This window comes from Cygnus atratus, chromosome 1 (genome assembly GCF_013377495.2).
Source record: "Cygnus atratus isolate AKBS03 ecotype Queensland, Australia chromosome 1, CAtr_DNAZoo_HiC_assembly, whole genome shotgun sequence".
Classification (NCBI taxonomy): domain Eukaryota; kingdom Metazoa; phylum Chordata; class Aves; order Anseriformes; family Anatidae; genus Cygnus; species Cygnus atratus.
This window is the reverse complement of record NC_066362.1, coordinates 60,934,225-60,956,832: the sequence shown is the minus strand read 5'-3', so window position 1 is coordinate 60,956,832 and position 22,608 is coordinate 60,934,225. Positions and strand designations below refer to the sequence as shown.

At 44.0% G+C, this 22,608-nt stretch overlaps 1 protein-coding gene across 4 annotated transcripts; it reads left to right on the top strand.

Moving 5' to 3' along the window:
• Positions 1-1,976: 1,976 nt before the first annotated feature.
• MKRN1 (makorin ring finger protein 1) lies at positions 1,977-21,495 on the top strand. Of its 4 annotated transcripts, none has more exons than XM_035568550.2 (8): positions 1,977-2,202; positions 7,727-7,855; positions 12,171-12,406; positions 18,315-18,541; positions 19,025-19,239; positions 19,917-20,027; positions 20,484-20,598; positions 21,043-21,495. In XM_035568550.2, exons 1-8 carry the CDS (start codon positions 2,009-2,011, stop codon positions 21,253-21,255), a joined length of 1,440 nt encoding a protein of 479 aa, XP_035424443.1. In that variant the 5' UTR covers positions 1,977-2,008; the 3' UTR covers positions 21,256-21,495. The 4 variants fall into 4 exon arrangements, with proteins under 4 accessions (XP_035424443.1, XP_035424442.1, XP_035424446.1 ...); XM_035568549.2 differs by having other exon boundaries at positions 20,484-20,607; XM_035568553.2 differs by lacking the exon at positions 1,977-2,202 and adding an exon at positions 2,695-2,923.
• The last annotated feature ends 1,113 nt before the right edge of the window (positions 21,496-22,608 follow it).

The following is a 22,608-nucleotide window of genomic DNA, read 5'->3' as shown; positions in this document are numbered from 1 at the left end:
ACATACACAAATGCTGTGTGGTTTTTGAAGTTGCGTTTCAGTGTAGCATTGTATGAAAAATACACTGTGATGGAATCATGTGCAGAAAATCAGTTTCTCGGTATTAATACAGACTCTTTCGAAAGGTCTTCCCGATTCTCGCACAGCTCAGTGTTCCACTGAACCTCCTGGCTTTCTCATAACAGGGCTCTGTGGAACTGAGCTTACTGTCTGGCATCGATCACTGTGCCGCTCATCTCAGGAGAGAGTCAGCTGCTGGTCCCAGCTGTAAATGCGGCATGGAAACCTGGATCAAGGTCTTAATCTGATGTCAGCTGACATCTCTGTTATAACCAGTAAAGTTCTGATTAGCCTCGAGGTAGAGCTTGATAAACATGTAGTCAGTGAATGACTACAGACAAAACAGAGAAAGAACGTTGCAACTCACAGAAAGAGAACTTAGACTATTATTTAACACAAATACTCTTCTTTTTTTTTTTTTCCACAACTCAACTCTTTCCTTCATGTCCGTTCTACCAATGACACGGATTTCTTACTCTCAAGGTTTTTTCAACTTTGTCTTGGATAAAAAGGGACAATGTACAGGGAGTAATGGAGGATGAGAAAGTAGGAAGGCATGCCACAACGTTCACCATAATAACGATAATCATAAAAAATAGAGTGTTAAGTTTGGACCACGTTAGAATTTATCAAATGATTGCATATAAAGATGTGAATTGTAGTATTTGTAAGTCTGGGGCAGGAAAATTGAGTTTACTTGAATACATTGCTGAACTGTATTACTCAGGGGCAACACTGGAAGATCGAGGGTCTTTTGAGATGAAAACTTATGAGTTGTAAAAGATATGTCAGTTTTTGCCAGCAGGAATGACAATGCAGGAGAAAATACATCAGAAAAAGAAAAAAAAAAAAACAGGAATCTTCTAGGGATATGGGAAAGGGCTTTAAAAATGGCACGGTTCCTGTTGCCTGCAGCAGGAGGTCACCGACATCCTACCACACACCTACCCACGATTTCCCAACACCCGGATCTGAAACAGAGGCAATGACTAAATCTGGATGACTCAGAGTTTGGACAGGATGAAGATTATTCACTGCCAGCCCCTAAAGGATATAATGAGATGCATCCGAAGTGTGCTTACGGGATTCTTGTCCCTAAAACCCCCGTGAGTGTGGGGAAAAGTGCTCAAACCCTGATGCCCCTCAGCCTTCAGGTCCCTGTGGGTGTCTATGGGCGTGCTAGAGCTCGAGCGCTCGGCAGGCTGAGGGGGGGGAACGAAAGCATGGCTGTGAGGGGCTGAAATCGGTGGTGTGTGAGGAAAAAAAAAAACAAACACATTTTTCCTCCCTGTGAACCCTTGCTGCAGTGCTGCAGCACGGGTTGCTGCAGGGCTGGTCTCACAGCCCAGATCGCTGCCCATGGAGCCCGATGTCAGCCGCTTGGTCGGTCTTTTATTCCTTATGTGTGCCGTCAGGGTAATTACAAGTCCGTTAACATCGGTGTGCGTGCTTTACTTGTTTATTTCAGTCACAAATTGAGAGTTCTGTTTGCCCAGGCGGGTGCCTCCCATCCCGTCCCATCCCGTCCCATCCCCCCCCCGGGGCCACCCGAGGGCACGGCATCCCGGCTGCAGGCGGCCCTCCCCCCCCGCCGCCTCAGGCCGGCCATCTTGTGCCGCCGCCCTCCCTCCCTCCGAACAAAGGCCGCGGGGCCGCGCGCCCAGCCGCTTCCCGCCGCCGCCCGCGCCCGCGCTGCGCGCCCCCGCGGGGCCGCGCTTAACGGCCCGGCGCGGCCGCTGGCCTCCCCCCCCCCCCGCGGGTAACGGCCGCTCCGCGCAGCGGGAACGCAGCCCAGGGGGCGTTCCCCCGCAAACCCGGCCAATCGGAGGGACCGCGGCGGGGGGGGGGGCGTGGCATCTCCGCGCCCCGCCCCTCCCGCCCCGCCGCCGCCGCCCGGCAGGCCGCGCTGCCGGAAGTTCCGGGCTGCGGCCGTGCGGGATAAACAGTAATGGCCGAGGCGGTGGCGCTGGGCACGGCGGCGGGCGCCGCGGCGGCGGCAGCGGCAGCAGCAGCAGCAGCCTTGGGGCCGAGCGCCGCCGCCGCGGCGGCCGCGGAGGAGGCGGGCACGCTGTTCGGGCCCGCGGCCGTGCCGCCGCTCGCCCTGGGGCCGGGAGGCGGCTGGACCAAGCAGGTCACCTGCAGGTAGGGGTAGGCGCCGCGCGGGCGGGCGGGCGGCCGCCATTATCCGCGCCCCGTCCCCTCCCCGTCCCCTCCGGCGTCCCTCCCCCGCCGCGCACGTAGGCGCCGCCGCAGCGCCCCCCCCCGCTGCCTTACCGGTAACCTCGTGGGGGGGGAGGGTGGAGGCGGCGGCGGCCTCCCGCAGTGCGGGGACACCGGGCCCGGATCGGTGCCCCCCCCCGCCCCGGCATGGCGCCGCTGCGGCACTGCGGAGAGGAGCGGGCCGCGAGGGCCCTTTATGTGCAGCACCGGCGGGCATCCCCCCCGCCCCCCCGCCCCATCTCCACCGTTTATCCTTAAATAAAACCCCTCCGTTGCGTTTAACCGTCGCACGGACGAATATAACTTGAGCCTCTTCCAAAAAGAAAAAAAAAAAAAAAAGGGAAGAAAAAGGAGGGGGCTCCAGATTGTTCCACGAGCTCCGCATCCCCTCCGCGTTCCTCCCCGTGCGCGCCGCTGGGCCCCGGCTGCTCCGTCATCCCTTTGTGCCGCCCGCGCCGCCGCGCTGCCGTTAGCCGTGGGGAGCGTCGCCCACGGGCACCGCGGCCGTCCCCACGGCGGCGGCGCCCCAACCACGCCGAGCGTTCGGCCCGCCGGCAGCCGGGTTAATGGTTGGTGGGAGGGCGGTCGGACGTAGGCCGCTGGTGAGGAAATGGCCGGGCACGGTGCTCCTGCGAGGGCGGAGGTTAGCGCTCCCTCTGCGGAATCTGCCGCAGCTCTTCGGGAGACCGAAAGGCTTAGCTGGGTGAAGTTGCGTGACGAGGCGCAGATATTTGCCCGGCTAACAGTGAATCAGCTAGAAGACGGCGGCTGCCGTAGTGCGGGAGCAAAGGAGTTGATTTGGGGCTGTGCCGGATTTGGGGCTGTGCCGGTCAGCGAGTGTAATGAATGCGTTTCTTTACAAATGCCCAGTACTAGTGGGAAGCTAAAGCTAGTCCTTTGTAATGATTTACCTGCTTTAATGTGAGCTTAAACAAGAGTAAGATCTCAGCGTTCAGCCTAATGAGCCTCTGCATTCTTTTTTGACTAATCCTCTTAGCCCTGCCATTGCTTGCTTGTTCATTTCTTTGTTTGTTTTTAGTGGGCCCTTCAAGTTGTAGGCAAAAGAGCTTTCCTCAGGCTTTAAAATGAAATTAACGATTCAACTTCATCTTCTGGGGCTGTGTGATAAGCTAACAAGGACTACACCCTATTGAAACCCAATTAAAGAAAATGAAATTCTTATCGAGAGAACATACTACTTGTTATTATATCTAGTTCTACCTTTATGAATGAGCTAGAGGTTTTAAGTGCAAGATGAAGGGGTTCAAAACAGGTTTTTTCAGCGTAGTATCTAGAGCAGCTTCTGGTTCGAGTAACACTGCAGAGTTCCATGTGTTTCTAGGCTTTACTTATCTGAGTTGTCATAGGGGTGACAGCAGATGCTGCCTGAAAACTTCTGAGAAATGGGGCTCTCTTCAGGACAAATACTCTGCGTTTTGTGGTTGATGGAGGAATGCTGCTGTCCTGTTAGAAGTGAGAGTTTCAGAAATGGTAGGGGAAGCTCTTGCTGCTTTTTTGAACGCTTGGTGTGATAAATTAGTTGGTTAATTGCTCTTGTTACATCAGGGTGGTGTCCTTGGGATGGACGACTGCCATTTTGGAGTGGGAGACACGATGACTAAGAGGAAGGACTTTGATGTCCCCGAGACTTGTAGTTCTGCGGATGGTGCCCTTCTGCAGCTAAGATTTAGACCTCTGGATGAAAAATGATGGATTCATCCTGTTTCTTAATAGGTCATGAGAAATAACTTTGTTACATTGCTATGGGTCAGCAGTTTTCAAGGCTTTTGTGCTGTGGGGAAAAAATCCTTTAATTTGGAATAAGATGTAGGGGAATAAGTAGTTATGAAACTGAGTTTTATTTCACATTTGATCCTTTTGTTACTGGTATGTTTGAAATAAGAAAAGGAATGGTAGTCCTTACCAAGTGTCTCTGCACCTCTTGTTTTAGGTGGATACGTAGTTTTACTGAGCAGAGGTATAGCCAACGTTTAAATCCAAGACTTGATGCTGATAGCTCCAGATATTTGGGTTTTCCAGACTTCATGCAGCAATACCTCAGCTCATCGAGTTGATGTAAATGGATTGCGTTTCACTTGTGTGTTCAGCAACTGACCATAAATAAGACCCTCTAGCAGCCAATTGCCGTGTTTTGAGAGCTGTCTGCCTGTTTGTAACTTTGCTGCTCTTTCTTAGAGCCTAGACCAGGTATTTACTTGTCTCTTAGCGTGAAGATCCTGACTCACTGAAGTGTGCCTCCTTAACGTGGTGTAACATGAGCGATAAGGTGTGGCGCGCAGGCCTCTGAAATGCTTGCTCGTATCGCCCCTTCTTAGCTGCTCTCTTCTGGGCACCCCGCTAGCTGCTTTCTGAAGGTTACAGCGAGGAAGGGACAAGCAGATCGATACCGCCGAGGCCTACTTTTCCCCTGTTTTGTAAGGCTGCTAGCTCCTGTAGAATTTCATCAGGCACTTGTGACTGAGTGCCCGCGTGCCTGGCCTCTTCCCCAGCACCTCGTTCCCCAGGGGCTCGCGACCCGCGCAGGCCTCCCGAGGAAGCCAAAGCAGCCGTGCTCGTGTTCCTCCGAGGCTCCCGTCGGCGGCGTCTCCGTCCCTGGGGGAGGCTCAGCGCTGCTGCCAGGTGTGGCGTTCCTGTTCAGCAAACCCCGTAGCTTAGGAACAAAACGGGGTTACCTGGGAGCAGGACGAGGTGGACCTGAGGTAAAGGACAAGCCACGCCTTGAACAAGCAAACCCATTGCAAGCCTCAGGAGCTGTGGAGAGAAATATTGCAGAGTGGCTTCGCTAAGAGGATTACACGTGTGAAAACTCCTAATGTATATTAAGCAAGCTGTCGGAAAGAAGCTGGTATGCGCTTAGGATTTTAGGCTGCAGTTGCCAGTGTTTAAAATAGCGTTGTCTTTTTAATAAAAGTCATTATACGTGTTTTTGTTCTAGCAAATGGCAAGTGATAGAAGCAATCGCATCCTAACAGCAGGGAGAAAAACCTTTAGTGGCTTATTATATTTTTAGGCATCGCTGAAATCAAGGTCATTAAAACTTGGAGAAACTTGAGAATTTAGGTATCCCTAACTTCCGAACACAGGCTAGGAAGGGAGGCAGGGAATTGGGCCCGTGCTTCCTCTGTCTGACAGTGGGAGAGCCTCGCTTAGCGCCTGTAGGGCACTGTTCTGATCAAGTGCTTCTGGGGAGAAGTTCTCCCGTCAGCTGTGGCCTTTCTCCTAGTTGCCTCTCTCAGCCCTAGCAGCGTCCCAGCGCCGTTGGCTGAGGTGGGTCTGCGCAGCGACCTGATCCGGGCTAAGAATAACCGCAGGAGCCGCCGAAGGACCGTCAGGTTAGAGCTGAGGCGGCTCTCCGGGCTGAGTCAGCAGGCGGCCGGGGAGTTGCCTGCCCCGACACACGGGGGAAGCAATGCTGTGTCGAAATGAGCAGCGGGTGGAGACAGCAGCTCTTGAAGAGCTAGTGGCAGACGCTTAACAACCCCCTGAATTACTCCTGCCCCTGCTGGTGTGGGTCCCCTTCCTTAAAGAAGCCGCGGGATTCCAGTTGTGTTCGGGTACCATGAGCTTGGGTTGCTGGGTTCTCGGCTCTGAGGAGGGTTTGTCTGTAGGCGGGTGAGCGGGTTGTGTTGTTGCGTTTGTGTGTGTTTTTTGGGTGGAGGTTTCTTATTTGTCTTTGTGGTGGATAATGCTGACTGTGGAGCGTGTGGTTTGTTGTGTTTCAGTGCCCTGTTCCTGGCGTGTGCTGGCAGAGCTGTTGGTGCAGCCACCTGGCAAACCTGACGAACCTACTCACTGCTCTGGGGAGAATATCCTGCAGTGTCATCTGGCCTTTTTATTATTTATTTCTCTGTAGGATTGTGTTTCTTATCTGGTTTGCTGTGTAGCTGCAGCGTACAGACGGGTGGTATTTTTGAGGTGTGAATTTCAGCCTGATGGCTAGCGTCAGCTGGTGGCTTATAAAACCACATTAGCTTTTCTCTTCTTAGTACCTTGAATAAGCCACTGGTTTTGCATACCCTCTATCAGTCCTCTTAAGACTTGCTTCAAGTTTCAATATTTCCCTGGCATTGGGCTACAGATAGAGCTTTGCTTATGTCATTTGGCGAAGTGTTGCCTTTGATTTATCTGGCATCCTAACAATGCAGCAGTTTAAGTACCCATGCAGAAGCTCACACCGTTCAGTAACCCTTTATATGTACGGGTATCGACTCGAATGTGCCGTTTTGTGAAGAGCCCTCCCAGTCTTAGCTGGCGCTGTGAAAGGTGATCCTGCTTTCTCCTCCCCTGCCTCGGAGGACCTGGTGCTGCTGGCTGTGCAGGGGTAGTGCCAATGCAGAGCAGTGCCAGTGGGTAGCAGGAGGGCAGGCCTGCACCCTTCAGCAGCAAGATGGAAGCAGATTATACCTTTCCAAGTCCGAATCTCCACTCGAGTGGTTTGTAGGCAAGCTAAGGATTTGTATGAGACCTAAACCTGAACAATTTTCCGTGTGTACTAAGTCTCTGTTTTCAACGAGTTCAGAGTTCACAGCTTGCTTCATATCTGAGGGCCAGTGCTCTTTGTAAGCTGAATTGTTAATAAGCAGTTCTTACGTAAGGATTTTTGGGGGTGGGGGTAGTGATTAATACTTCTATGTTGATTGGGTAAGATGTACTTTAAGTTGAATTTTCATTTGTGGCTCTCGTGAGCGTACAGAGTCTGAGTAGTTACAAGGCCTTAAATTTAAAGAAGCTTTTGTCTTCTGGGTTAAAACTTAAACCAAATGGAAAAACACTGTGCAGTTCTCTTGAGCAGATGAATTTGAGGGTGTTTAACTGAACTTGCCTTATTTGAAATGCTAAAATTTAGTGAACTGTCCAGTTTAAGACAGGCAGCACAGTATTGAAGCAGGGTGCTTCTACTGATTATCTGGCTCCTATGGCAAAAACTAATGTGCATGTTTAGTCAAATACAACTATCCATTAACAACACGTATTGCATTCTTAGGAAATTACTCCTGGTTCAATTATTTACAAATTAAGAATAGACTTTTTTTTAAAAAAAGGAGATGTTTAGGATATGGCTGTTTTTGATGTTGGATTCAGTGGTAGGCTTGTCTAAGGTTTTTGCTGGTGTGTCAAAACACAGGAGCTACTGATAAAACTTTGTCCCCAACCCAGGATAAGGTTTACTTTACATTTGCTTTTTTTTTCAGGCTTCTCTAAGCATAAGCCCCTATAAACTCAGTGCGGTTCATTGGAATAGCTAAGGCTTCATCTTTTTTCAGACTTCTCTCATTTGTGTGTTTATACTGGGACATGGTCCCATGAGTCATTAGTGATGTTCTTAATTCAGCATACCGTGGTTTATAAAATAACTCATCATCCAAATACTGTGTTTACAGATTCAGTGCTTGTTCGTAATTCACAGTAATCTTCTGTCTTACAGGTATTTCATGCATGGAGTTTGCAAGGAAGGAGACAACTGTCGCTACTCCCATGACCTGTCCACTAGTCAGTCTGCCATGGTGTGCAGGTATTATCAGCGAGGATGCTGTGCTTACGGAGATCATTGCAGGTAAAGAAATGCCACTGACCATGCTGTAGGGGAGTAATTTGGTTCCAAGGCCCTGAGTAGAGAGTTTGTAGGAAAAAAAAAATAAATAAACGAAACTTTCTTGAAGTATTTCCCACTTCCATTGCATCTTCAGAGTTTTATTAAAATTAGTCACAAGTGGCCTTCTCTTACTAAATACTATAGTGTTTGCTTTGGTTTTGAGAATAAGTAAAAGTGAGACAAGGAGAGAAGAGAACTGGTTTCAATAAAAGCAGCGGTTGTCAGGTAATGATTTTGTTAATGATATGAGGAGATGAGTTGAAATCTGAGACTACATTCAAACTGGCTGAACTGATGAGTGAGTAACATTTGGTAGATGATAAAGTCTGAACAGGTATGAATATTTTTTCTCTCTTTCTTCAGGAATTGCTGTTCAGACAGTTGAACTGCCACTTTTGAAAAAGTAACTGGAGTATAGTCCTGTAGGTTTTTAAAATGCTACCTGTACAAATTGATCCTACGGTATAAAAACATGCAACTTAACCTATGCTCTTGAAAAAGAGAAGAAGAAAAGCGTGAACAAAGGAAACCAATGCTTTCCTAGTGTAGCAAAGCTTTGTAAAGGCTTAGGGATGTTTTTTTCGTCATCTTAAATTCACTTTATTAAAAAAAAAAAGTTACCAGGAGTTGTAACATTGTCTTGTTGCAGCTCTTATGCGTGATTAAATTTGTATCACGACCTCGTTTGGTAGCTCACAGTTAGTTTTACTTACATGTTTAATACACTGCTACTATGTATAAGGAAGATAGACCTCTAGCCCTCTGTATATCTGCCAATGCTACTTTTGTGATCATGTAGATTGGTGGTCTCCAAACTTTTTTGATCATGTATACCATCAGTGAAAAACTTCGGAGCATGTAACTCTAATGAATGTAGATTTACAGATAAATTATGTAGACGTACTGCTGTACTAATAGATTTTGTGCATTAAAACATGCACAAAAAGATGGAGATTAAAATTTTCAATTATTAACTGTACAAAACCTTTTTGCTCTCGCTAAAAATATTGTATTTTTTTTTTTTACTGAGAGCAATGTGGTTCAATATGCTTCATTATTTTTTAAAATCTCGGTTTAACATTTTGATACAGCATTTTGAAGGTCTGGTTGTAAGTTCAGTTTATGTCAGTACTTGGCCTTAATGGCTGTTACAACTGAAAAAGATCGCTCGCAAAGATAGGTAGATCCAAAAAGAACTTCATTGTTGGCTGTATTTACTAAATCGTGATGCTCATTTTTCATTCCTGTCCACCAAATATGTAAAGATTTTGTTGAAATTTGGCTAGTAAATTTCTGACTTCTGATATCAATTTCTCTTGCAAACTAATTAAATGAGTCTAAGGCACACTGAAACTCTATTTAGAAGATTTATAAACAATCTTCTAACATGCTTAGAAGTTTTTAAAATGTACAAATATGAGTGTTTCCATGGGTAATGTGCTTTCATTGTTTTTGGCAATGAAATCATATAATAATGGAAATGTTTCCAAACAGCCGTTTTCAATATGTCATCTCCATAGCACTAGCTTCTTTCAAAAAGCAATTACTTTCTCATTCTGAAAATGTCACTTCTGCCTTGAAGGGACAGTTTAAGTGTGTTTGTGTTTTGAAAATATCTGTTAGGTAGCATACTAGTCACAGCCGCTTCTCGTCACCGAAGAGTTCAGTAGATTTGCAGCACCTGTGGTCTTAGGAAAGCAAAATGTGTGACTCATCTTTGACAGCTCCTTTAAGCACTTTGCTGTGAGATAACCAATAAACCTCAGTGTGGTACAAAAGGCTTTCTTTGTTACTTTCCTTTTCATTACAAAATATTGGAAAGAATTGGCTATTTCAAGGTTTCATTTTTGTACAGTTAACCATATAGACAACATCCTGTAGCATTTTGTGCGCTTCTGGCTCCAACTTCTTTGCTACAATATCTTGCTTGTGAATGATGCAGTGAATGAATTTTGCGTGTGGAGCTTTTTGTAATCTTACCCTGGAATGCTTTATTTATTCTAGTCAATGCGGCTGTTCCTTCAGTGGTTACACTTGCACAGTTTTTCCCCGTAAAACATTCTTTTTATTAAAGAAGTCATTTACTGTTGAGAATATATCTTCTCCAGTACATCTCTCCTTCAGTGGCTCACAAAAAAGTGGATAATGTATTTCATTGTCGAAAGAATCTGTTGAATACCATAAGCTGAGATGTGTTACTAACAAGTACTTTCATCTGCCTCTATTGTAAACCTCCTACACTGTGTAATTTGTTCTAGTACTTGTTTCTTTGAATCTTCAGCAGTGTTCTGTGTCTTCCAACAGTATTTACTGACAGGAAGGCGCTTTCATTTTTTGCTATGTTTTCCATGCATTATTTCAGCTGTTTTTACCATATCAGGAAGAACAAGTGTTCTGATTTGTACGTGGCTTTTTGTCTTTTTGTTACGTTTGTCGCTTTTTTGTAAAACATTTGACTGAGTATCACATGATTTGAAACATCTCTGGAAAAAATTATAAAAGTTTGTCTTATTGTTCAGAATGCTTAGCTCTTAAATGTCTTGTTAACAGTGATGGCTTTGTACTATTGTTAGCTAATACCTGAAGGCCTAATATGCACTAAGTGCAAGGCTCGTTATGAACAATAGTGGATCTGTATTACAAATTTGTATTTCAAATAGTCCTCTTGGTAACTTTGATTTTTTTTTTTCCCCAAGTTTTTGTCAGACCTGATTAGGTCATCACTGTTTTTAATCTTGTACCGTGGTTGAGGAAGAGCTCATAGTAAGTGGAAGCGTCAGCTCTGACATCTTGTTTTGTGTTCACATTCTGTGTTATCTTCAATCCACAGTTACTTCGCAGGAATCTTTTTAAACTTCTTGTTTGTTTTGTGAGGGTGAGTTGAGTTAAAAATTGGTAGTATAACCTGTGGCACTATTTAATGGAGCAGGTATAAACTGTAATGCATTAAAAGCAAACAATACATTAAAAGCAAATGAGCGAGGGCGCTGCTGTCAGTCCCTCTGCATTATGGATCACCGGCTCCTCCTTAAGTACACCTTGCATACCATATGCGATGGGACCCTTTGACATATGGACTGAGTAAGGATGCTGGCCTCAATCCATGTGTTAAATATTACTAAAGCTTAATTTCCTAATTTTTTTTAAATAGAGAAATTCTAATACTTCCTTCCTGAATTCCAGTGGAATTGTCTTGCATAACACCTGGAGTGCATGTACCCTGCTTTGGAAAACACTGATGTAGAGGTCTGGAGGCTTGTGTTTTAAACTTGTTCCATAGCTTCCTTGAGATTTCAGAGCTGACATTCAGCTGGGAGCACTTCTTTAATATGCAAGAACTGTGAAGCATTGTTGTTTTCAATCTGACACAAGGCAAATGAATCACAATTGCTTAAAGGTTTTGTATAATCTACAAGAATTCTGTACCTTAATCCTTGAAATTAGTCAGCAAATATCTATGACTTCATGGGCGAATGAATTATTGTCTTTGTAGTCCACTAGCTGCTGGAAGATCATTTTGAGGGAAATGGTGCTTCCCTGTTGTTCAGAGGTGGTAAGAATCAAAGTGTTCTGAGCATCGTTTTGCACATTAAGATGGAGACATTAGAAGTGATTACTAAAATTCAACATAAAATCTGAATGAGGCAAGATGCTGAGGTAAGTCAGTTCAGGTCATGTTGCCCAGGGCGTTGTCTGGTCACGTTCTGAGTATCTGCAAGGACAAAGATTGTGTAGCATCTCTAGGCATCAGTTTCAGCGTTTGAGTACTCTCATGGTAATTTTTCTTCTAATAACTTACTGTAATTTTCCACTTTGAACTTGTCTGCTGGTTCTCATCCTATCACTGCGCCTCTAAGAAGATTTTGCTATTCTGTCCCACCAAGTAGATGAAGACAGCAGTATCTGCCGTTAGTCTTCTCAAAGCTGAATGAACTCGCTAAAGTTGATAATACTGTATGTGTATAATAGGTACATCACCAGTTTTGGAAATAATAGAACTTCATTCTATGGAAGTTAAGTAAAACTTGTGTGTGCTACTCTATTTCTTACAAAATGACAGAGTGAGTACCTTTGGTTTCATTAGGCAGTGCTGACACATTACAGAAATTCATCCGCTTGTGTAAAGGGTCATCAGTGGCATTCTCTTCCAAGCCACTTCAAGTCTTTCTTCAGTATAGGGTGTTTACATCGCAATCGGTTGACGTCCATAAAGCAACCAGAGGGATTGGAAGTACTTTTTTGTGATGAGTTGACATGATGTGTTTTAACTTTTTAGATATGAACACACCAAGCCACTGATACAGGAAGAAGAAGATGTGACTACTGTGAATCCAGATGAAAAAATTTATCCCTCAGTATCTTCAGACCTTGCATCATTCCCTGATGAAACCATTGAAGAAGAAATTGTTGAGTTAGAAGCTGAAGATTTAGATCTGGCAGCTGCAGGAGTAGGTGTTGAAGACTGGGTGAATGCTGTAGAATTTGTCCCTGGGCAGCCATACTGTGGACGTGGTAAGCTGATCATCGGATAACAGTAAATTTCTGCCAAGGGTCAACAGTTTCTACATAGTGCATTTATTTTAACACTTCTGGTTTTGTTGAGTACAGCTATTCAGATTTATGAATCACTTCAACTGTTCTGTCATGAAGTTCTACCGGAGTTTTCTGGCATGAATAATAGGATCATTCCACATCAGTTACTACTGCTGTCACAATGTTTTAAAACCAGGTATACTTAAAGACAGTCTCTGCATACTCGTAAAGGTTTTCCAGTGGAGATGCAGATTCCTGTAGAATGATCTGAACCGATACGCTTGCTTTCATGAATCCCATAGCAGTTCAGAGCAGAGGCTGAAAATTGTATATTCTAGTTACCTGAGACTTGTCTTTATAAGACTGAGATGGCTCATCTAGAGAATGAGATTGGAAAAGCTCATCAGATGGGACTGGACTGTTTGTAGCATACCTGTCATCTGCTTTCCTTGCCAAAAGGTAGCACCAAGACTTAAATTTAGGGGAGAAGTAGGCTGCATGTGTTTATAGATCTCTAATATCTGGCTATCTAAAACTAAAGACTTATGGCCTTGAATAATCAAATAATTGACTGAATCCTAAACATATCCTTTATGACATAACTTCAAATTATTCTGGGCATAAAGTGCTCAGATAATACTTGTTAGCAGTGGCTCATCTGTTACCATTAAGACAAGGCATTCTGCTAATGCAGATGAATCTCTGATTTGTGACTAAATGCACTATCTTGAAGATGACCTCATGGCCTAGCAAAGAAAATAGCGACAATTCTTTGGATACTCAGTTTTTGAGGTACAGGTGCACCACGCTTCCATATTTGTTCTGCTGCTGTAACTTGTGCTAGATGTTCTGGAATAACTCAGGGAGAGCAGAAAGGTGGCAATATAAGAAACGCTGAATTGTTTTGCATTAAGTCCAACTGCCCGACCACTTAAGGGCTAACCACAGGTTAAAGTATTTTTTTAAAGGCATTTTCCGAATGCCTCTTGAATGCTGACAGGCATGGGACATCAACCACCTGCCTAGGAAGCCTGTTCCAGTGTTCAGCCACCCTCACAGTAAAGAGTTGTTTCCTAACATCCAGTCTGAACCTCCCTGGCACAGCTTTGCACCAGTCCTGTGTGTTTGCCATCAGTTACCAGCGTGAAGAGACTGGCACCTCCCTCTCCTCTTCCCCTCCTCAGGGAGTTGCAGAGAGCAATGAGGTTGCCTCTGAGTCACTTTCTCCAGTCTGGACAACCCACGCGTACTCAGCTTCTCCTCACAGGACATGCCTTTCAGCCCTTTTACCAGCGTTGTTGCATCCTCTGGATGCATTCAAGTACCTTAACATCCTGCTTCTATTGTGAAGCCCAGAACTGCACACAGTATTTGAGGTGAGGCTGCACCAATGCTAAATACAGTGGAAGAATCCCTTCTTTTGACCAGCTGGCTATGCTGTGTTTAAGGCACCCCAAAATGTGGTTTGCCCTCTCGGCTGCCAGATGTATGTACTGGATGGAAATAATTGTCCCAGTGTGAAAGCAGGTGTGTGAATTGATGGTAATATCCTAGTTTATATAGGATGACTTTCCTTCAGTATCTCTAGAACTTGAGGCGTCTGACATATGTCTTAGCATGTCTTATACTGTCGTGTTTCCTATCTGAAGATTTATTAAGGCACAGACCTCTTCCCTGGAATTCTAGAGATCTGATGTGTGTTGCATCAAGTTGAAATGGAGAATCTCCTTTATGTAAAAAGAGTTTCAGGAAAGTGGTCCTGGAGTCGAGGGAAAAAAAAGTTGAGGTCAAGATTATTCAAGAATCTTCATTAGGTATCTTTCATGAAGATTTTAGTCAGAAAGCATCAAAAAAGGTTGAAGACACCTTTGTTCGGTTTCACATTGGTTTGCTGTAATATGCTTGTGTTTTGAGAGGCACGTGCTTATGATTCCCACAGAGAGGGGTGATTAGGAGATGAGTTCACCCTGCAATACCACAGTTTAGTAGTTTTGGGTGGCATCACTAGAGGAATGGAAGTTTCTGTTCCATAGCTGGCCTAAGGCTTAATACATTTAAAAAAAAAAAAAATCCATGTTGTAGAGTTTCAGGATTTGTCTGGAAGTACTTATATGCAGAAGACTTGTCAGTGTTTGAAGCTTAATACTCCTGATTGTCAATTACTGTTTTCCTTTATTTTCTGAGGCAAGCAATATGCACTTAGAATCTGAATGGAAAGAGAGCTGGGCTATGTATTGAATTCTTGCAGCATGGAGAGACACTTCCTGTCTTTCATTGTAGAGAACTATATATTTTTTTCCCTTTTAAATGGTGGACATGAGGAGCAGACTAACCTTATTGAAAATATCTACTAACAGAATATGCTAACTAAGTATATATCTGTCTTTATACATTGAAGACTGGAAGACTTTCATGGAAGAAACTGTTAAACTTCTTGGAGTGGGTTTAAGTGGACTGGAGTGCTTTTGTTCTGTGTACCCTATTAAGGGAAACGAGTAATCTGAATAATCCTTTTAAGAGATCAACATTTGAATATAGCGTAGGCTGAAGCTGGAGAAAGAAAGGTCTTGAAAGCAAATACTCTTTATTTTATAGGCCCAGCTTCACGTTGACAGATGAGATAATATTTAATGCCTTCAGAGTTCTTCTAATGAGTTCTTCAGAACTGGAGAGATCTTCTTCCTCTTAGCATAGATGTATTGTCATTCATTATAGTAGGAGCTAGTAACCATATTCTTTTTAGTACGTTCGGGCTCTAACAAGGTGGAGCAAAACTGTAGCAGATACAAGAGATGTTCATGCAGGGCTTCAGATTATGGAAGCATTGAGGTATTATTACTAAGTAAATTAGTATTGTTACTAAGTATACCTCTTATTACTAAGTAAAAATAGTAATTTCATTTTTATTTCATTGAAATAGAGCTCTAGCTGAGGGGAAGTGCTGGGACAGCACAGAAGACTGAGACTGGAAACAAGTGTCACTTTCAGCATGTTCTCCCACCTCCTACCCCGTCATATCCTGTAGGAGTACCTAAAGCCATTATTGAAGACTGACATTCACAGAGCTGTGTATTAGTGGCTAGACATCTAGACAACAAGAACTGGTTGTATCTTTTGTACAAGGGTGGTATTGTGGACTTGGCTGGAGTTTACTAGCTATACTGTATATTGTGCTTGATGATTTCAGTCTTCAGTATTGTAGTTTTTTTTTGTTTAAACAAAAGTTCTGTATACTTAGCCAAAATTTGAAGTTCTGCTCTCTCCTGTTGTGGCCTAGCATAAAAAAAATAAATGGGTTTGTAAGTCAGGCTTTGGGGTAAGACTTCAAAGCCTTTATTTTCAAAGAACATGAAGTAAGAAGTGTTTTTTTATGAATAAAACCCTTCCTGGATAAAGATTTGGCCAAGGATATTCCTCAGAGGAGTGCGGGTGACTCTGGAAATTTTCTCCATTAAGAAAAATCTCAAATGTGCCTCTGATTTCAAAGTACACATTTCCCAGAGATGTAGGATTGCCTTAAGCAAAAAAAATAAAAAAATCTTGCCAGTCCCATTCAAAGAAATATCCGCTAAACTCTCCTTCCTTGGTAGGTTTAAAAAAAAAAAACTGGCAAAAATGGTAGCTGAGGGTATAGAAACTGACTGGTAGCTGAGATTTTTGTTACTACCTTTGGAGAAGGTGTTACATCTCAAACACCAGTAGAGGGGGGTGGAATTTCAATTATTAGGCACAAATTTTCATATTGTGTTTAGCTGGCCAGAAGGTTAAGACCCTAGTAAATGGTTACTGGTGAATTAACATCAAAGAAGAGTAACTAGAACTCATAGGGAAGAGGAGATAACGAAGACTTTTGTTTTTCTGGTTCTGAACCTTTTGCTGAAAATGAGCAGGTTAACAGTTGACTTATACTTCCGAAAAGCAATTAAGTGCCTGTTACTAGCAAACAGATTTGTCTAAGATCAGCATGAATGACCTTGAAAGTCAGAAATGGTTCTACTTCTATGCGAAGTCAACGGGAAGCAAACTTGAACTTTTTTTTGAGCTAGTATTTTTCCTGCACTAATCTTTTGATACTTGCTTCTACCGTTAAACTGAGCTCTCTAGGACCTGCTTGTTCTTTCCTCTATATCTAAAGGCTAGCAAGCTGATAGATATTTATTAGATTCTATAAAACCATTACAGTGCCCAAAGGAAGCAATGGACATGGTGAAGGGTCCAGAGGGCAAGACGTATGAGGGGCGGCTGAGGCCCCTTGGTTTGTTCAGAGCAGAGCAGGCTGAGGGGAGGCCTCATGGCGGCCTACAGCTCCCTCACGAGGGGAGCGGAGGGGCAGGCGCTGAGCTCTGCTCTCTGGGGACAGCGACAGGACCCGAGGGAACGGCATGGGGCTGGGACAGGGGAGGGTCAGGCTGGGGGTTAGGGAAAGGTTCTGCACCCAGAGGGTGGTCGGGCACTGGGACAGGCTCCCCAGGGATGTGGTCAGAGCACTGGGCCTGCCAGAGTTCAAGAAGTGTTTGGACAACGCTCTCAGATGCATGGCCTGATTTTTTTTTGGGTGGTCCTGTGTGGAGCCAGGAGTTGGACTCGATGATCCTTGTGGGTCTCTTCCAACTCAGGGTGTTCTGTAATTTTATCTTGCATCTTTGCTTCATGGGGTAAATCTGTGTGAGTGTGCAGCCTCTGTGTCCTTTACTCTTAGTAATCCAAGTATACCTTTGCTTCTGTGCTTGCTTCTCCAAATCTAGTGCTCAAAAGGCTTATAAAGCTCCACTTTCAAAAGCACGTAAGACTTTTTCATTCTTATTAATATAACCAGTAACTGTTATAAAATCCAGTTGCTGTTCTTCCTTGTATTTTTGTATTTGTCCTGGATATAATAATTGTCATCTTCCTGCGTTTATTATATCTTTGAACTGCTTTTGTCTTGTAACTTGGTTTATCACCCTACTTTATCATGATCTCAAAAGGCTATTTGGCTTGTGGTGAGACAGAACCGTGTTTTTAAGAGGAACAGGGAGAAGTCTTAAGCAGAACCTATCTAAATAGGAAAGCGAGGCCCTACAGATTTCAGTTACCTTTAGAGTATGGTAGGGAGTTTATTTAGTGTTTTGGTGTCTCTTTGCAAAATTGATGGCTAGCTTAGAATGTAATGAGAGTACCTTGAAAATCACAGGGTTTCTTAAAGTTAAATTTGTATGTCTGACACTGTTTTGATAAGTCCAGACTAGGTATCTGTTTTGGGTTGGGTCTTTTTGCAATAGAATAAGGTTACAGGGATCTGGACAGGGCTCTTCTGTTATTCATGCAGGTGTTTGGAAGTCTAGAAATGGAAGTCACTTCATGCTGATCAGCAACATGGCTTATTAACCTGCACATGAGGAACTGCTTGTGTGGTGTTTCCATGTTGGCATTTCTTATGCTGGATGCACCTCTGTTGCTTCAGCTGTGTAATTGTTGGGGGGGGGGGGAAGTGATGTTAGCTGGGGTGGAACTGATTCTCAAAGCAGTGAGATTTTTCATGTTACTTAGTTGCTGCTGAACCATGGTTTGCGTAATGCTCTTGAGCTGCTGAGAACTAGTGAGATTTTCTAGTGTAGACCTAGCCTGTAAATGGACTTGAATCTGACCACTGAAACCTTTACAGCTTTAATCTTGTCTGAATTGAAGGAAGAACAAATCGCACCAAAAATTAGTCTTGCTTTCTTGTGAGAAAATAACTGTTGGTTCATACTGAGGGTTTGAAACTAGGACTGAAGTGAGCCTTTCTTTTTTGTTAATCCATTTTGATAACTTGAGCAGGGTCGTTCAAAAACTTTTTTGCATTAAAACACACTTCTAATGCTATAAATCTGAATGTGTTGCTTACAATCCTTAATTTTGTTCCCAGCTGCTACTTCCTGCACTGAGTTACCCTTGGATGGAATGGTGATTGAGGAAGAATATGAGAAGCAGGAAGAAAACGAGGAGATGAAGAAGGAGCTATGCCCCTACGCCGCAGTAGGAGAATGTCGTTATGGAGAAAACTGCGTATATATCCATGGGGATGTGTGTGATATGTGTGGGCTGCAGGTCTTGCATCCAATTGATGCTGCCCAGAGATCCCAGCACATAAAGGTAAGCAGACAGCTGTCTGGTGTTAAACAGCCTTCAGTTGTTGCTTCCTAGCTCCTTGCAATCACTCGCTACTAATACCCTTTGATTTGAAGGTGCATGCAGGTCAGACAGAGATTCCTGTTGTAAACTGGACTGTTTCCTGTCAGAGCCATATTCAAAAGCAACTGGGTTTCCTTATCTGTGCTGGGAGAGCAGTCTGTGTAAAGATGCTAAAGCTTTGTTCTTTGCCTAATAAAACTGGATGGTCTTTCAGATTTGCTTTTATGATGTTTAAAAGCAATGTCTGAAGGAGTGAATTTGAACTCTGAATTGTTTCCCACTATCTAAGCAACGTATATATATTTTTTTGAGGATAAAGGCTTTGCAGCTTAATCATTTTCCATTCTTTATGCAAAATGACGGAGTGAAACTGAGCTTAAAACCTGTTTGAAGTTCACCAGGTGACCAGCTGTCTCTGTAGTTTTCTCTGTCTCTCCTTTTCAGTCTTGCATTGAAGCTCACGAGAAGGACATGGAGCTTTCATTTGCCGTCCAGCGTAGTAAAGACATGGTGTGCGGGATATGCATGGAGGTGGTATATGAAAAAGCTAATCCTAGTGAGCGCCGCTTTGGGATCCTCTCCAACTGCAACCACACTTACTGTCTCAAGTGCATCCGCAAGTGGAGGAGTGCTAAACAATTTGAGAGCAAGATTATAAAGTGAGGCACTTTCCCATTTCGATTGTGCTATTTGTTGCTATGGAAGAACTTAGTAACTTGTGACAACTTGCAACAGACCTCCCCCCTGCGCAGAGACTGCATTTAATACATGCTAACTTCAGTTTGGAAGTGAAGTAATTGTTAAGGGGTAACGTTTACACTCTGATTTGGTTAATGTGGATTAAGTTTGCAAGAGTCACTTAATGATAGAAAATGACTTTCATTTATTTAGTAGCATGTTGTCTGATGGTTACTGTTTGTCTTGGACGCCCAGCCAGGAATCTGAAAACGGATTAACCAGTTCAGAATGTATGCTTCTTAATTCATTACCGCCCTAGCACATTAATCAGTTGACAAACCATTTCTCCATTTAAAGGCTGTTCTAAAGAAAAAAATCCAGTAAAATAAATACAGAAATTGAAACAAAATAAATTTATTTAATGCTAAAGAAAAAGGAGTCTGTGTGAAGTGTTTTTTTGAGACCAGCTGCCATTGCTATTGAGTTCTTGAAGGGAGCTTAAATTATCTTCATGTGTAAGAGAATATAGATCTAAAAGTCCGTACAGCAAGTGCACTTGTACAGTACATTGTAAAGATCAAGATATGCCATGACTTGTTATGTAGGAGAGAGCGCCCTGTAATGTGGAGTTCTGCAGCACGGTCTGTTCATTCCCCAGGTCCTGCCCAGAATGTCGGATCACATCTAACTTTGTCATTCCAAGTGAGTACTGGGTGGAGGAGAAAGAAGAGAAGCAGAAACTCATTCAGAAATACAAGGAGGCAATGAGGTACGAGCACTGCAGCCTTTTGTCAAGTTGAGACCGCAGAGATAAGGGCACACATGGAGAAGAAGGATACTGATATATCATATCTCCTTTCCACTCCCACTCGTGAGGTCTATCCTTACCTATCCACCTGCAAATGCATGCAACCACACAGTCACTAAGCTGTTCCTAAGTACTTTGACCTCCGTCTTTCCCTTGTACACACAAAACACTGGTGGTCTAGCCGTAAGGTGGTACAACCTGTGCTGTGCAAGCCCTCAGTGCCCCTGTGCATGCGTTGACCCACACCTACTGGGTACCAACGTTGTGTAATACATCATTTTTTTGCGTAGGTGTTGTTCTGACAAAGTATCTTCAAGTTCAAATGATACCCGAGATCCCCTTGGAGTATAGGTAAATGCAGTTCTGAAGTCTGGTTGGGTCTGCTGTGAGTAAGGGTTGCGATATTTTCCTTTCCAGCAACAAGCCATGCAGGTATTTTGACGAAGGCCGTGGGAGCTGTCCATTTGGAGGGAACTGTTTTTACAAACATGCGTATCCTGACGGCCGTCAAGAGGAGCCGCAGAGACCCAAAGTAGGAATGGCAAGTAGATTTTGGGTTAGCGGTGATGATTTGTGTTCTGTATGTATATCTGTATATACAGAGACAGATCAAGAGGGGTGTGCGTTAAATCTGTCTCGAAGGGAATAGGGAAACTGTTTTTTTCTGACAGACCTGTGTAGTGGTGAATTTGAAGGAGGGGGTGGTCTGAAGTTTGGGAGTGATGGAGGCTAAGGTGTAAAAGAGTGAATTTAAAAAATGTTCCTGTTACACCAACAGCCTGAGGTAAAATGTTGGGCAGCATTAATAGGGATGTGTAAGAGTAGATTCTACCGGAGGTGAGTATATCCCTGAAGGAGAAACATGGTTTCCTACATGTCAGAAAGTACACCAGAGGCTGACAGTGTTTGGCCCCTGGGAAGACTCTTGTCTTGTACCACTTGGTCACCTGGGGAAATGCTTGTGTTCCACTTGCAGGCCCAGCGAAGGAATCGGTTCTGGGAGTTCATCGAGGAGCGAGAGAATGGTGATCCATTTGAGACCGATGAAGATGAGGTGGTGACCTTTGAGCTTGGTGAGATGTTGCTCATGCTGTTGGCAGCAGGAGGTGATGATGAGCTAACAGATTCCGAGGACGAGTGGGACTTGTTTCATGATGAGCTGGAAGATTATTATGACTTGGATCTATAGCACCTGTCAGTGGAGTGTGGACTGTTGTCTTGGCTTCAGGCAGTAGCTATTACCTGTGGTGTTGTGGCAGTGCCTGTGTTTCTCCTAGGCAGGCCTATCAATTCCAGGTGCTGTTGTAATAACTTTTACCCAGGGTCTGTCTCTTCCCACCCCCTCCCATCCCAGGAGTGTTGTTTTTCCTCTGTTTAAACAAATAACAAGAAATCTTCAAAATGTTAGTTTTTGTAAAAATGAATTTAACTGTCAAACAGTTAGCTTAGGTTTGTTGCTTCATCCATGTACCCAACAGAGCTCACCCAGTTCCAGGGTTAAAGTGTTTACAGGACTTCCACACTCATTTTGAAGAGCCCAGATACAAAAATGAGCAGTGGCCATGCAGTGGGGATGTAAATTGGCTGATGGCCGTTCTTCTGTCCTTAAAACAATATGTCTGACTTCAGACCAGATACAAACAAACCTGTTCTGGCATCAGCTCCGTTCCAGCCCCCTCATGTACACATCTTCATTTGTGATTTTGGTCTCTTGTTTACTTGCACATTACTATTACTACTGTGTAACCAGAACCAGGTGTGAATGTTCCGGGTTTTTACTGTGTCTAGCATGAAAGGATAATGTCTTAGTGAAAGGAGAACTTCTATGTGTATATACAGATAAACGTAGAGTTGGACCTCAAGGATGGGGAGACTCTGTATAAGTTAAAAATAATAAGACCACCTTTCATCCCCTCTTGGTGCATGAAGTCTAGCCTCCAATTGGACATGAAACTGGTTTAGTGGTCTCAGCTCAGTCTATTGCAATGATCTTAACTATTATGCGTAACTCCTTAATACACCAGCTCTTTCATGTGTATTATTAGGGCTGTCCAGGAGCAGAAATCTGGTTAGCTGAGGTGGGGTCGGAGGAACACCAGAGAGGCCCCTTTAGCTGTATTGCTCTTTAAACTTTAGAACTTGGTGCAACCACTTAGGCCGTGAGCTTTCCTAGGAAATCAGAGTGCCTCTCAGCTGCGTCGAGGTATGCGTGCCCTTCAGCGTCGGAGTTGGGCGGGTTGCCTGGTAAAGCTGTTCGGCTTACGTGAGTTACTGCTTATGAAGTCAGTCATGCAGTTTCGGGCTGTAATTTGCATTGAGAAATTACTTTTGCCACCAAAGCTCCAGTACAGGAATTTTAACCTTGCATTACATTATTGCTGTCTTTTATTGACTCGTGGATGCCCCGTGATCTGTTCTCCTGCTGCTCTTGTCCCCTAGACTGCCTCTCCTTTCACTTTTAATTGGAATGAGAAATTGTTCTGAGGTCTATAATGTAATGTTTTGCAGCTGCCTTTTGTAAGAAGCACTTTTCCCAAATAAA